At 51.8% G+C, this 13,466-nt stretch overlaps 1 protein-coding gene across 7 annotated transcripts in view; it reads right to left on the reverse strand.

Annotated features, from left to right (window-relative positions):
* CATSPER3 (cation channel sperm associated 3) overlaps positions 1–13,466 on the reverse strand; it is a 335,119-nt gene that overhangs the window by 290,475 nt on the left and 31,178 nt on the right. For 4 of the 7 annotated variants that reach the window (XM_072957143.1, XM_072957124.1, XM_072957129.1 and 1 more), the window contains exons 4-8: positions 13,201–13,383; positions 12,364–12,504; positions 11,866–11,985; positions 10,845–10,999; positions 9,892–9,982 (exon numbers count right to left, since the gene is read on the reverse strand). In XM_072957143.1, coding sequence (XP_072813244.1) covers positions 9,892–9,982; positions 10,845–10,999; positions 11,866–11,985; positions 12,364–12,504; positions 13,201–13,383 — 690 coding nt within the window. Of the gene's footprint in view, positions 1–9,793; positions 9,983–10,379; positions 10,450–10,844; positions 11,000–11,865; positions 11,986–12,363; positions 12,505–13,200; positions 13,384–13,466 lie in introns of those variants that run through there. The other 3 variants (XM_072957142.1, XM_006212794.4, XM_072957139.1) reach the window with 3 other exon arrangements.

Below are 13,466 nucleotides of genomic sequence, written 5' to 3' on the forward strand. Positions count from 1 at the left end.
AATTCATACAAACAGAAAATAGAATGGTGGTTGCCAGAGGCGGGGAGGGGAGGGGAGTGGGGAGTGTTTGATGGGTACAGAGCTTCATTCTGGGATATGAAAAAGTTCTGGAGATGGATAATGGTGATGATTGCATAATAATATGAATATACTTAATATCACTGAACTCTGTACTTTTAAAAGGTTAAAATGGTAAATTTCAAGTCACGTATATTTTACCACAACTTTTCTTTAAAAATGTAATTGTGTTTATGCCTCTGCCTTATCCAGAGAGGCATATGGAGACCAGTGCCTGGGGGCTAACGCACTACCAGAGCTGGTCTGCTGTTTGCTGGAAACCTTTTCCCTACAGCCCTCTTTACCTAGTACCCTTTGAGGCCCTAGTGACAGCCAAATCCCCACGTGGTTTTCATCCCATCCTCCACCCATCCATGCAGCCTAGCAGTGGGACCTCATCAAGGACACTTCTCCTACTGAGTGTCTACCATGTGGCCAAGAGAGAACCACTAAGGCGGATGGCTTTTCTCTATAAGTTTAGCATAAAATTAAATAATTCTTTCACCATTGCCTGTTTCTTTTAAACTAAGCTTCTCTGTCAAAACACTAAACAAGGCAAGCTACAAACATTCTATAAGCACAGTACCATTTTTGTTTCTATATGTGCACAAAGAAACTTCTGAATGTGCACCAAGTGTTAACACTAGCTACCTTTGGGTGGTGGGAAATGAGGGATTTTTTTTCACTTTTCCTTTCCAAGTTTTTTGCACTGAGCATGTATAACTTTTGTCATGATGAAATGAAACACTAAATATTATTTTAACAATACAAAAACCTGTGATCGGCGCGGGAGAGAGTGCCCTTCTGCCCGCAAGTCCCTGTCCTCACCCCAGAGGGGGCAGTCATCACCTCCCCGGGATGATGTGTGAACCCCTGGATTCAGCCTCATTTGGGAGCAGGCCAGCGTGACAGGTGTCAGGTGAACCTTTACAGATTTTTACAGAAGTGCAACTTCTGTTTTCAAATACATTCTTCTTTAGACAGATGTCAAATTAGGAGGTTTCAAGAGGAACATTCAGAAAGAAGAAGAATGTGTAATGACTTTTATTGCAAAGCAGAGAGAACGCAGCTTAAAAATGGCTCTCAGAAGCCAGGTGCCCAGTTCTCTCTGTTTTGTCCCCTTGCTGCCCCCGCCCCTCGCCCTCCCATTCCTCCAACTCAGCAGCCCATTTGCACTCTTACCTTGCGTTCATGCGCGCGCGCGCGCACTGTGTGTGCCTGCCAGCCAGCATGATCATGGAATCTTTATTAAAGAGGTCCAAATTACCCAGGTTTTACTACACTACTAAAAATAGTCATGCTTACTTAGCCTGTTTAATAAGTACACTATTTCTAATTTTTCTGCCTGAGTAAACTGAAACATCATTCCAGAAATACATTTTTACTGAAACAAAAGAAGGCTTGCTTTTTCCTTCTTCGTTCATACACTCTTCTCCCTTTTCCCCCTTCTTCCTCTGCTCTCCATCCCCTGTGTCCCCCTTGGCTCCCCACCCTTTCTCTTTTTGAAATTCAAAACATAAAGGGGAAAGTAACAGTAATTTGGACTTGGCTTTTACGCAAAATGGACCAATTTTTTTTAAGTGTCGGTAATTTGTCCCGAAAATGGATATAGGGAGTTGGGCTGGAAAAGCTTTGAAGAATAGGGTTTTATGAGTGGAAAATGAGGCCTGAGTGTGTGGGAATGTGAGCGGCACCTCCCTCCGTGCCTGGGACAGTGCGGCACGTGTGATAATCGCAGCTAAGAGCACCATTACCACCATTATCACATTATATCATTAGTATTCATCAGAATCAGACAACGCATATTAACCCATTTAATTGAACCAAGAGCTTAATCTCCCAGTGACTTCACGGAAAGTGCTTGGCAAACCCTCCAAGACATTGCAGCCACAAAGCAGTCAGCCACTTTGCCGCTTGCCAGGCTGTGGCGGGGCCGGTAAGGGTTTCCCCAAAATGTTCCCGCCTGTGGCCTCTCTGGGAACTTTCCAGGACATGCTGGGATGGATGCTGATCCCCACCCTTACTCCAGCCTTTTCATGCACACACCTCTCTTCCTTTGGGTAAACCTAGTCTAATAAAGGGCATATTTAAACAACACACACACATACACATACACTGGTATGGCCATGGACGCCTCCTTCCTCCCCTAAACTGCCACTCCTATTGAGCCATGGAGGCTGGAACTGAATATAGACACACACAGTTCATGACGGACACCCAGTTTCTCCTGAGCTTGGTGCCCACGGCTCCAAAACTTCTCGCTTCTCCCACAGTCCCCACTGCGACCACTCCCAGGCAGCACCTCAGGCTCACAGAGACTGGCCAGCCCATCAAGGCAAGAATGCCCACTGAGCCTATGCTGAGCGAGGTGCCTGGGGGAGGCCAGAGCCCCTCTGGATTCTACCCCTGGGTGGGGCTCCTCCCTGGGGCCTAGAGTCACGGAGCCGGAGTTTCTCTTCTGTTAGTGGGCACTGGACCCGCCTGCCTGCCTGTGTGCTGTCACAGTTTGAAGAGACCATGGATGTGAACAGTATGTCAGGCTTTCAGATGGGCTGTTGCTTCAGAGGCACAACTGTCCTTTACCATCTCACTGACCTATCACTGGAGAATCTCTGAGTGGGAAAGCTCATTCTTGGTCAACATGCCCAGCCTCCTCCCCACCAGATACCCATCCAGTACCCCTGCCAGCTGGCCTCCCAGGGAAATCCCTTGCTTTATTTCACTGGGAATAATGGCACCCTCAAGGCCTCAGCAGAGATGCTGCACTGCCCCCAGATCCTCCAGTGCATCAGGACCTACCACTTGAGTGATATGGCATCACCTTCCCACCCTAAAGTCTGTTTCTACTGGGCCCAGGGCAACAAGGCACAGGAAGGCCCCATCTCAGGCCCAGCACAGCCAGCCTCCCGGCGGGCAAGAGCCAGAGACCAGTAGATCAGAGTTAAGAGTCGGGGCTTTAGAGTTAGACAGAGCCTGGGTTCAACTCATAGTACTACCACTTACTGCCACATAACCTCTCTAAGCCTCAGTTCCCTCATCTGTACAATGGGGATAAATGTGAAAGCTACGTCATATAGCATTTGACATTGTGCTTGTAACATAATAGGCTCAAAATAACTCTGCAGCCTATCCTCTTTCCCCCATCAGGACTCAAAAGCTGGCAGATGTCAGCCAGTCCATCACTGGCACCCAGGTGTTAGGGCAGGACCTCTCAGTCCACGGCCCTCCTCAACTGGTTCTGGAAGAATTAAGGTCTGATTTAAGGTCAGGTATGAAATGTCAAGGGTGAGAATATGAGAAAGGAAAAATCAGGGCTAATCAGAACAATCTGGGAAGGCTTCCTGTTAGAGGGGGCCTGGTGCTGAGTCTTGAAGGACAGGCAGATTGGAATGGGTATGCAGGAGTGGAGGTGAGACTGAGCCAGGCTAAGGGGAACCCTGGAGGATATGGTGAGAAGAAGGGGGAGACAGAATAGAGGAGCCTTAAATGCCAGGTGAGGGGTTTCAGGCCACTCTGAGAGAAGCAGCAGGAATCAAATCTGGCCAGGTCACTTCCCTGCTTCCAAATTGCCAAGCCGAGGACTCAAGGTCCTCAGAATCAGCTCCAGTGTCCTTTCCCAACCCCGCCCGCTCCACCTCCCAAACTGCCAGCTTTGGCCACACCAACTTCTCAGAGCTCCCTTTTCAGCTCCCGCCCTCTTTCCTTTGTGTACGTGGTTCCTTCTGCTGGGACACCCTTCCACCCACCATAGGTGTAGCTGCGCACACACACATGCTCACACACTGCTTAACATATTTTCCAAGATGAAAATTGTGTTTTTTTCCTGATTATAAAATACATATTGATTCTCAAAATTCAGAAAGTTCAGAAGAGTGTAAGGACAAAGTCAAGACCGCCAAACTACTATTAGCATGATTATCTTTCCAGACATCCCTCAGCACATGCACACATGTGCAGACACATAACGTTCCATACACTCACTCACTCTTACATAAAGGATATCATGTCACATGTTGTTCTAGAAGCCAGTTTTTTCACTCACATAAGATCAAGAACATCTATTCTTATAGCTCAGTGGTAGAGTACGTGCTTCGGTTGCACAAGGTCCCGGGTTCAATCCCCAGTGCCACCAATCAGATAAATAAAACTAATTACCACCCCCCACCAAAAGAACATCTATTCCTATCAATAAATCACTACTTTTCATATTAATTCAACCAGTCTCCCCACCAATGGGCATTTAGATAATTCCCTGATTTCTTTTACTGTGTTTCTATCCCAACCAGCCTCAGTAAACATCCGTATCCCTGCTTCTCTGTGCATTTGCCACCTGGCTCCTCAGGATGAGTTCATAAGCAGAACTGTTGGGCCACAGGAACACGGACGTGAAAGCTAATCTGCGTTGCCTTCTGAGAAGGCCACGCGTATTTGCACTGCCAAAAGCGGACAAGGGCGCCCGTCTCCGTACCCTGGCCAGTGCTAGGTTTTATCTATCATTTACCACCTGAGAGAGAAAAGTATCTCACTGCCACTTTGTGTGTGTGCTTTCTCTTTTTTTTTTTTCCCAAGTACAAATGGTGTCACATATGTACTGTTCTTTGGCTGGCTTTTTCCACCTGACATTTCTTTCACACCTTTTCCACTTGTTCATTCAAGGTTCGGGTGAAATGTTACCATCTCGGGCCAAGAACTTCCCAGAGTGTCCCCTCTGAAAACCCACAGCTTCTGATGAGGTATCATGGGGTGCAGGAGCAGGCAGAGGGCCAGAAAGGACAGACTACAATATCACCAGCTAGGAGGCCAGCCTCCTGGGCGTGGGGGCCGCTCTGCGCAGCACTGACAAGGCTGGCTCATCCTGCCCGCTGAGCTCACGCCCGCTCAACGTGTCCCATCCACCAGCCACGCCTCCCTGTGGGCCTGCTTTACTCAAATCCTGGGAAGGGTGACTTCAAGCCAAACCCCTCTTCTGCCCAGGCTATAATTTCCTGATTAGGCACCACAGTCACCACCCATCTGCACACACTGATTGCTTCCTGTCGCCCTCTCCCATCCCTGGAGGTCCCAGGGCTCCCAGGGCCAAGTCAGGAGCTGCTGGACCAGCAGACTTCAGAGCCTCCACCAGGCAGCAAGAAGGTGTCCACAAACTGGCTAAATGAGATCCATCTCAGGGGCCACCCTCCCTCCTCCCAGAGGCAGACACTGCTCAGAAGGAAATCATGGCTTGATTTTTAAAGTTTAAAAAACAGCTTTGATAAGAAAGAACAAGGTTGCCGTGAGAAGTAGAGCAGAGGGGCACACATATGGCCTGCATTCACATTTTGACTCTGCCCTCTAATGATGATCCTGGCCAAGCAACAGTCTCTCTGAGCGCTGCTTGCCCACCTATAAGATGGGGATGACAGTGCCTTAGAAGACAGCTGCACAGCGTGACAGGGGAGCAGTTAGTTAGACACGCTTGGTTGTGAATCCTGGTTCTTCCCCCTGAGCTGGACAACCTTGGGTATGTTACATCACCTCTTTGGACCTCAGTTTTGCCATCTGTTTAATGGGAATAATGAAAGCACCTAAATGTTGTTATTATATTCAAATCATGTATGTGAAAGTATGAGAACTACTGACAAAATAGAAAGCGGTATTTCCACAGTCAACAAAGAGGAGAGGCCATACCCTTTAGAGCCTCGGCCTGACCTCTGCTTGGACTACTCCTTCTCTGGCCCAGTGGCACGTTTTGAAGGGTGTTTTCATCTCAAGCCCCAATCCCAGGCATCAAGGCCCCCAGGGGAAGGAGGGTGTTGGGGCAGCTGTGATCTCAGGATGCTGAACTGTGGGGCAGCAAGGTGCCTGTGCTGTGAGATGTCACTGTCCCATCACCAGTTTAAAAAAGCTAGGATCAATCGCCAGTTTCCCAAGAGTTTTAGAACAGACTCTTCCTCCCCCTCTGGCCTCTTCCACCCTTTCTTTTAAGACTTCAGTTTCATTTTGCAAAAAGCCGGTCACACTTAGTGCCAACCACCCTCAGGGGCACTTCACCTAGAGGCTTCAGATCACAGCTGGGGACTCACTCAGTGGTTTGTAAAGCTCTCTAAACATTTCCCAATTCTAGCCTGAGAGATGCCTATTACACACGGCCATCTTTAGGTCGCACAAATATAATCCAGACCCCAGGTGACTGAATCTATTCATGGGGCTCCATTTTTCAAAGGTACAGTTCAGCAACCAAAAATCATCTTTAAATAATTCCCATCACTATTTGCCCCTCTCAAGGAATATCAGTGGGCTTCCAGTCCTCACCCTATGAGGACACTTGCTGCCCCCATTCGTCCCCTTTCCAGTCACACCCTCCAGGTGGGTCAGAGCCTCTGTCCAATGTTTCTGACTCCCAGCCCTTGGCCTTTACTTTTCTTCCTCCCTGTCGGGCTCCTGTGGTGTAGTCCATCGAGACTTGCTGGGCTCTCAGTTTTCTCTGTCTTGCCCATTACCCTGCTTCTCTACCTCAGAAGAGAAGCCAGGAACCAACCAAGAAAGCTCAATGCTCCCTTTCCTTCCAGCTCTGCAGCCCTGCCTCTCCCCTGTCCTCCAAGCGCTGCATCACACCAAGCCTAAAGCGAAATCAGAGCTAGGGAAGGTGTGGCATGTGGCTGACCAAGTCCAGACAAAATTCTGGTACAGAGTGTGGGGAAGAGTAGGGCTCATGCGCTGATGAATCTCACTCCATCCCACTGAGCTCCTTTCTCCCTGCTTCCCAACCCCCGCAGCTAGAATCAGCAACAATCACCTCCTTCCTGAGTTGCCTAGTTGGGAATTCAGAGCTGCCAACTCTCTTGAGAGCCTCTCGGGCAATGAAGCAGGACAGGCAACTGGAGGCCAGGGGCAGAGACCCAAACAGGGAGAGATAGAGCTGAGAGCAAAGCCTGACCTGGTAAGGGCAGTTCATCTTAGTAGGTGTCCTATCTCACCACACTGGAAGAAAACATCAAGATGTGCAATTTCCAGCATCTCAGTACTGGAGTTCTAGGGGCTGGTTGGAATAAAGAAGAGAGCTTATAGTCTCAATCACTGACTGGATTTCCATTTTATAGGGACTGCTTCCTGCTGGTAGAATCAACAAGCAGTTAAAAAAAAAAATCCGGCCACCTTCCAAACACCTCTAGCCTTGGATTCCATATCCTTCCTACAAGAGCTGGGGGCGGCCCTGGGCGTGACCAGAAGACTCAGGGCCAGGTCTCCAGCATCCCACTGCCGCTTCAACCACCTGGCTGGCAGGATGGAGAAGAGCGAGCCATTTGGGGGCAGTCTAATAGACCCGGGGGCTGGGGGTAGGGAGGAGGGTCCTGCTTTCCACAGCCAGGCCTGGGCAAGCAGAGTCACTTCTGCCCCAAGCAAATCAATTGAAAGCCTTGGCCAAGCCTGTTTGAGTTGGTGACAGCCCAAGTGGGAATTCCAATCTGCCAGTATTTGCTCTGCAGGCAAAGAGAGCCAAACAGAAATGCTGCTTTGGGACTTGGCGCCAAATATCCACTGGCTTGTTCTGACAGCAGCGCTGAGCCAGCCCTCTGCACGTCACCCTCTTCCGGCTCTCAGTTCTGTGAAAGCCTTCTCTGCTCATGCCCTTAAAGGCAGCCTGCCCTCGGCCATGCCTGGGGCTTCCCTGCTGGGACCTCCTAGCTGCTCATCCCACGCTGCTCTATCTGGACACCCATTCACCCCTCCACCCCCACAGCTTCCTGACCTCCACTTACTGCCTTCAGCTCCATAATTTCACCCCCACCACTTCACTGTTGGTCGGTCGAGTGTCTCTTCAGCGCATGACCAGCACAGCCCACCACCATAGCTGGTCGCACAGCACAGGTCGAGTTGAGAGCCAGGAAGCACGAACAATAGTTGACTATGTCTTTTTTTTTACACTCTCACATGTATTTCATTTGACCTTACAGTTGGACACTTTTATCAACCTATTTCTCAGAGGAAATAACTGAGGTTTCCAAAGACCGAACACTTTGCCCAAGGTCACCTGATTAAGGAATCCAGGTCTCTGGACTCTAAAACCACAGTACTTATTAACTTAACTCCCTGAGGAAATTTTTTTAATCTTTTGTTCACTCCCAGAGGCCTAGGGCAACTCCCAGGATTCTGGGGTGAGAACAGGTAGAGGTGTTTTCAGATCCCCCAAGCAACACTGGCACATCCAGTGTGGGGCAGCTGGCAGTGTCTGCTTTGTCCCAGTCCTGAATCGGAGCCACTACCTGAGGCCTGGGTGCCTGTGGACTGGGCTGCACCTGCCAGAGCATCCCTGCAAGCCCCCAGCAGGGAGTCAACCCTTCATATTTAGGCCTTGGATGCATACCCCATTACTTCAGGCCTACCTCCCAGGGCACTGGCACAAAGTTCTCTCCACCCCAGGAAGCAGCGAGGCCACATGCGCTGCCCTCGGAAGCTTCCCCACAGCATGGTGATCAGTCTCACACCCCAGAGCCATCCTCCTTGGCACCCTTGCACACAATTCTCAATTTGGTCCTGAGTGTGCACATTTGCAAATGGAAATAATTTGAGCATCTTAGAAGACATGTGCCCTCTGCATTCAAACAATTACTATCACGTCCTGAGGGAAATTTTCTCTCATCAAATCTGGTTGGATGACTCTCTCCACCCTACACAACTGTGGGCACCAAGAGGGCCAGGGTGAGACCATGGATTTCTCATCACAGAACCCGCAGCACCCAGCACAGCTCAGGAAATAGGAATCAGATGGATGGATGAAACAGCAAGTAAAGGTTTCCTCTGGCCCTTGTCCCCTGGCCTCAGGGGTGCTGCCATCCAGGCCCAGAGCCCATGGACCACCCCCAGGGGACCCTGGTCCAGTCATTCTCAATTCTACAAGTTTTCTACTGACCTGATTCCCCAGAGTGGGTCTGCACCTTTCTGCACACACCAGCTTTACCCAGAACTCATCTGTCCTCTGTCTAGGACAGCACTGCTAAGGTAACAGGCCTCAGGAACACTTCTCAGCCATGGGAGCAGAGGGGGGCACTGCTGGGAGCCTGGCCAGTTGGGAGCAAGGGCCGCCATACCCCACCTGGGCCTTCAGATGGCTCCATCATAGCTGGACCAGGGTGGGGCCAGGACCTTAGTAACTCTGGCAGTCATTTGGCCAAGAATGACATGAAAATGCCACTTTTTAAGTGAAGACTTCTAACTAAAGGGAGGGTGCGGACCAAAGTACCCGATGCTGCCACTCCCCTGGCCCCTGCATGAGGTACCCCCTGAGCTGCCTGCCCACACAACAGAATCCTGCCAGTCAAGGCGGCACCCCATGGGAACCACCATCACTGTGAGTCTAGGAAAAAGCAGAGGAGAATTCCAAAGTGGTGGGGGGTCTCTACAGCAGCGAGTGCACAGAGAGGTGGCTCTGCTAGGTGTAGGGACACCCACACAGACATGCCCAGCAGAGCTTCCAGATCGGTAGGGCCACCCAAGTTCAAAGGAGCCATGCACTCTCATGGGACAGCTGGAGGTCCTTCTTGGTCTGGGGTCCTTAGGTGGCTATCCCAGAAGCCCAGTGGGTCTTTGCTGCTGGGATCAAGGGAGGAGGGAGCCTGTATAGATTCTAGATGTGGCCTCTGGCCAGGATGAGTCTCGAGCCCTCCTCTCCCTACTCCCAAAGTCTGGCTGACTCCAGGGGCACCTACTCACACCTGACTCCCAGAGGTGGAAAAACACCATGATCATAGCAACTGTGGAGAGGCCAACTCAGAAAGTCTGTGTTTAATGGGTACCCGGCACAGCCTGTGAGACCATTGGTGCCTAGGTGCCCACACCTAGCTACTTATCATCCACCTTCTCCGAGGACTGCGACTGCTCCTTCTGGGGCAAGTCTTCAAGCATCAGCCTCAGCACATGCACCATCTCGTAGTACAGCTCCTGAAGCCTGGAGACAAAGGGAAGGGGGCCTGAGCTCACTGGTGGGCTGCACCCGGCCCTGCACCCTGCATGTTCGCCACTTCTAGCAGGTGTGGAGTCAAAGAAGAGCAAGGACTTCAGGCTCAGATCAGGCTGGGTGGGAAACCTGGGTCTGCCACTTTACCTGTGACCCCAGGAGCAAGTGACTTCACTACAGGGTCAAGTTGGAGACAACAGACTCCTGGGCTCTGAGTGAGGGGATCAGATGTGCCCAGACACTGCCTGGCCCACTCTTGATCCTAGGTCCCCTCCTTTCAGTTCCTCCAGTCCACGAAGCTCTCTGGGGGGCTTTTATTGAGAAACCAGGCTAATCATGTCCCTCCCCTTCCTGCAGTAACGGCCAGTTACGATCCCAGCTGACTCACACTGAGCACTGGCCGGGGCCAGGCCGAGCTCGGAGCTTCATACACACTGCTTTCCAAGAATCAGCCCCTCCTGTGACAGGTGGGAAAGAGACAAAGACCCGGCCAGAGTCGCACAGGAAGCAGTGGCAGAACCAGGCCAGGAGCCTCAGCTTCTGTCTTGTCAAGACAGGGCTCTTTCCTCTGCCCTCTGAAAAGGGCTTAGTGGGGAGGGGCCTGAAGATCCAAAGGAGCCAGTATTAAAATATGGGTCAGGGGTACTAGGCAGGGCCAGGGGAGTAGAGTCCCACCAGCCTGGGCCTGTCTACACAGCAGCCCAGTCCCATGCACCCCCAAGAAAGACCTCGTTCTACCCACCCTGCACATCGGCCACCACCCCCCTTGCTCTCACAGGGTACCCTCAAAGAAGCCTGGGGACCAGGAAAGGCCTGGCACCCGTGGGCCAGGGTCAGCAGGGCTGGGACTGACTTGCTGATGGTAGCATCCTGGTTGTCCAGAGTGGACAAGTAGACATCAATGAAGGGTAGGCTGGTGCCAAAATCGTCCAAGACCATGGGGTCAGTGTGCTGCAGGGTCTTCTTGAAGTTCTCCACCAGCTCAGCAAAACTATAGTCAACATTTTTCTACAGAGAGGAGCATAAATATGAGAACGAGAATGAGAATGAGGAGGAGGTGATCAGGCTACACAGAGACCTGGGGACCCTCCATGAGGCACCCAGGCAGAGGCCTGACCCTGGTCCCAGGATGAGCCTTGAGCCTAATCACAGGTTCACCCCAACCCCTTCTGGGCCTGGACCCCACTGACTGAGGTCACATGGTGAGCCAGCATCACTGACATGAGGACAGGTGACTCAGGCAGAAATCAGTGAGAGTCTGAGCATGGCTTAGCCTTTCACCCTGCTCTGGACAACCTTGGGCGCATCGAGATAGGCGGCTGTCTCCATCTCAGACAGGAGGCTGAAAAGGAGGCACTGGCCACATGGGGGGAAACGGGGTAGCGCCCAGGGCTCAACACAGGGGGCTCAGAGCACTCAGCTGAAAAGGGAAGGCTTCCGCCCCACTTCACAGTTGTAGCTTGCAGAAAAGCCCCAGCCTGTTGTGCTCACTCTCCTTCTGGTTTAGAAAAACCAAGGTTAGTAACACCTGTCAGGGCTTCTATGGCCTCACCCACTCAGCAGACAGGTACCCAGCCTGCCTGGCACCCAGGGAGCCCTCAGGAACAAGGGTGCTCCAGGCAAAGGGCCCAGCAGTAGAGTTCTTCCCACGAAGGAGAAAAAATATCATAATCACAGCACTCAACACTGGAAGAGGCTCGGAGAAATACAAAAATGCCAAGAATAAAGTCTGATTCTGAAAAGCACAGGGGGTGAGTACCTGACTTAACAAATGCCACAGATGTCCAAGGCCACCTGCCCTCCACATGGGCCACACCAGTCCTTCAGCCCTGACTATCCTTCTGCTTGTCCGCCTGCCTGTGGAGGTCCCTTACCTGCGTCTGCATCAGCTGGCTGACCTCCTCCTGCTGCCGCTTCAGAATTGCCTGCTTCTCCTCCATCAGAATCGTGTGTCTCTCCAGCGTCAGCTCCCGCTCAAACTTTTTCATGGAATTCTGAGGGTGGGAGGATGGAGGGAAGGTGTGGGCCCTCACTGTGTACCCCACCCCTCATCTTCCTTCTCCTCCAGCCTTGCACTGCTGCTCAGGCCCCTCAGCAGGAGGACCTCCCCCCATAGGGGGCCAGCCCCCAATTCAAGCAGCCAGTTGCAGATGCAGTGATTTCTCAAGCACCTGTCCTGCTGGCCACCATCATGAGGTGGGGAGAATGCACAGACTCATGGAAAGTTGGGCTGGGGTAGGGAAGGACCCACCTGGCCACCTCCCCTCCACTCTAGGAGGGAGACAGCTCAGGGTCCTCCCTGGAGACTGGGCCCACAGCTCCACCTGCCATACCTAACCCCCACCTCCCCATCCTTACAAGTGCCACCTCACCTCAGTGTGAATGATCATCACTCCCACAAACATACTGAGGAAGACGAAGGAGGCAAGCAAAATGAAGATGATGGTGAACACCCGGCTCAGAAGAAAATTCCGGGCATCCAGCTGCTCCTGCAGGTCTGTCCAGCCATCAACCTGTTCCGGCAGAGCAGGGTATGCTGGTGCCAAGACCCAGAGGAGCAGGCCTCATGCTCAGCTCCCCTAGGGGCGCCCCAGCCCCACTGAGGAGTAGCCTGGCTCTATTTGCATTTCAGCCCCTCAACAGTTTCCTAATCCACTGACTCCAGTGCAACACATGCTGGCCTGGTGATGCAGGGCCCCACAGGGTAGGGGCACTTCTGACCAAGGTGGCCTGAGGGCTCTTCTCCAAAAGGTCTCCCATCCTTCCCAAAAAGACACTGCCCCTCTTCCAGGTCCTCCTGTGGAAAGACTCAAGTCTTTCCAGAGTCCAACAGAATCTAGACTTCTAGGCTTGGGCTAATGCAGGCTTATTCTGGGTGGATTTGTGACAGCCTGTTCCCAAAAAGGCTATGTGACATGGGTTTCATGTCTAAATGAAACTTAATCCAAATGAATTATCTTTTGAGAACTTTTTGAAAGTTTTACAACCCTGTGAGACAAATAAGAATGCTCTAGGGAATCATAAGATTAGAGACAGAGATGGACTCCTGGCCAGGGCACTGGCCTGTGCTTAGCCCTGGGAGGACAGCCCAGCTAAGTGCCTGAACATGGGGGAGGCCCCATGTGAGGCCCAGCATGTCCACACACTCACACCAGCGGGCCATCACTTCTTGACGCCCCTGCCCCCAACACCGTTCCCAAACACAGTACCGTGGCCAAGCTGAAGAGGGTAAAGAAGGCCAAAGCCAGGTTCCCCCAGTTATCCAGGTCAGCCCTCTCTGAAACTCCAAATAGGCAGAAGCCCAGGATAGCGAAGATGTACATCAGGACGAAGAACAGGATGAGCACGGAAGCCACGATACTGGCTATCTGCCCCACAGAGGTGATGAGGGTCTGCAAGGCAGAGGTGCTGGGTCTAAGCCAGGCTGCCAGGCCAGGCTGGGCTCAGAGGACAGAGGTCCAGTGTGCCCCAACGC

Source organism: Vicugna pacos, chromosome 3 (genome assembly GCF_048564905.1).
Source record: "Vicugna pacos chromosome 3, VicPac4, whole genome shotgun sequence".
In the NCBI taxonomy this organism is placed as follows: Eukaryota; Metazoa; Chordata; class Mammalia; order Artiodactyla; family Camelidae; genus Vicugna; species Vicugna pacos.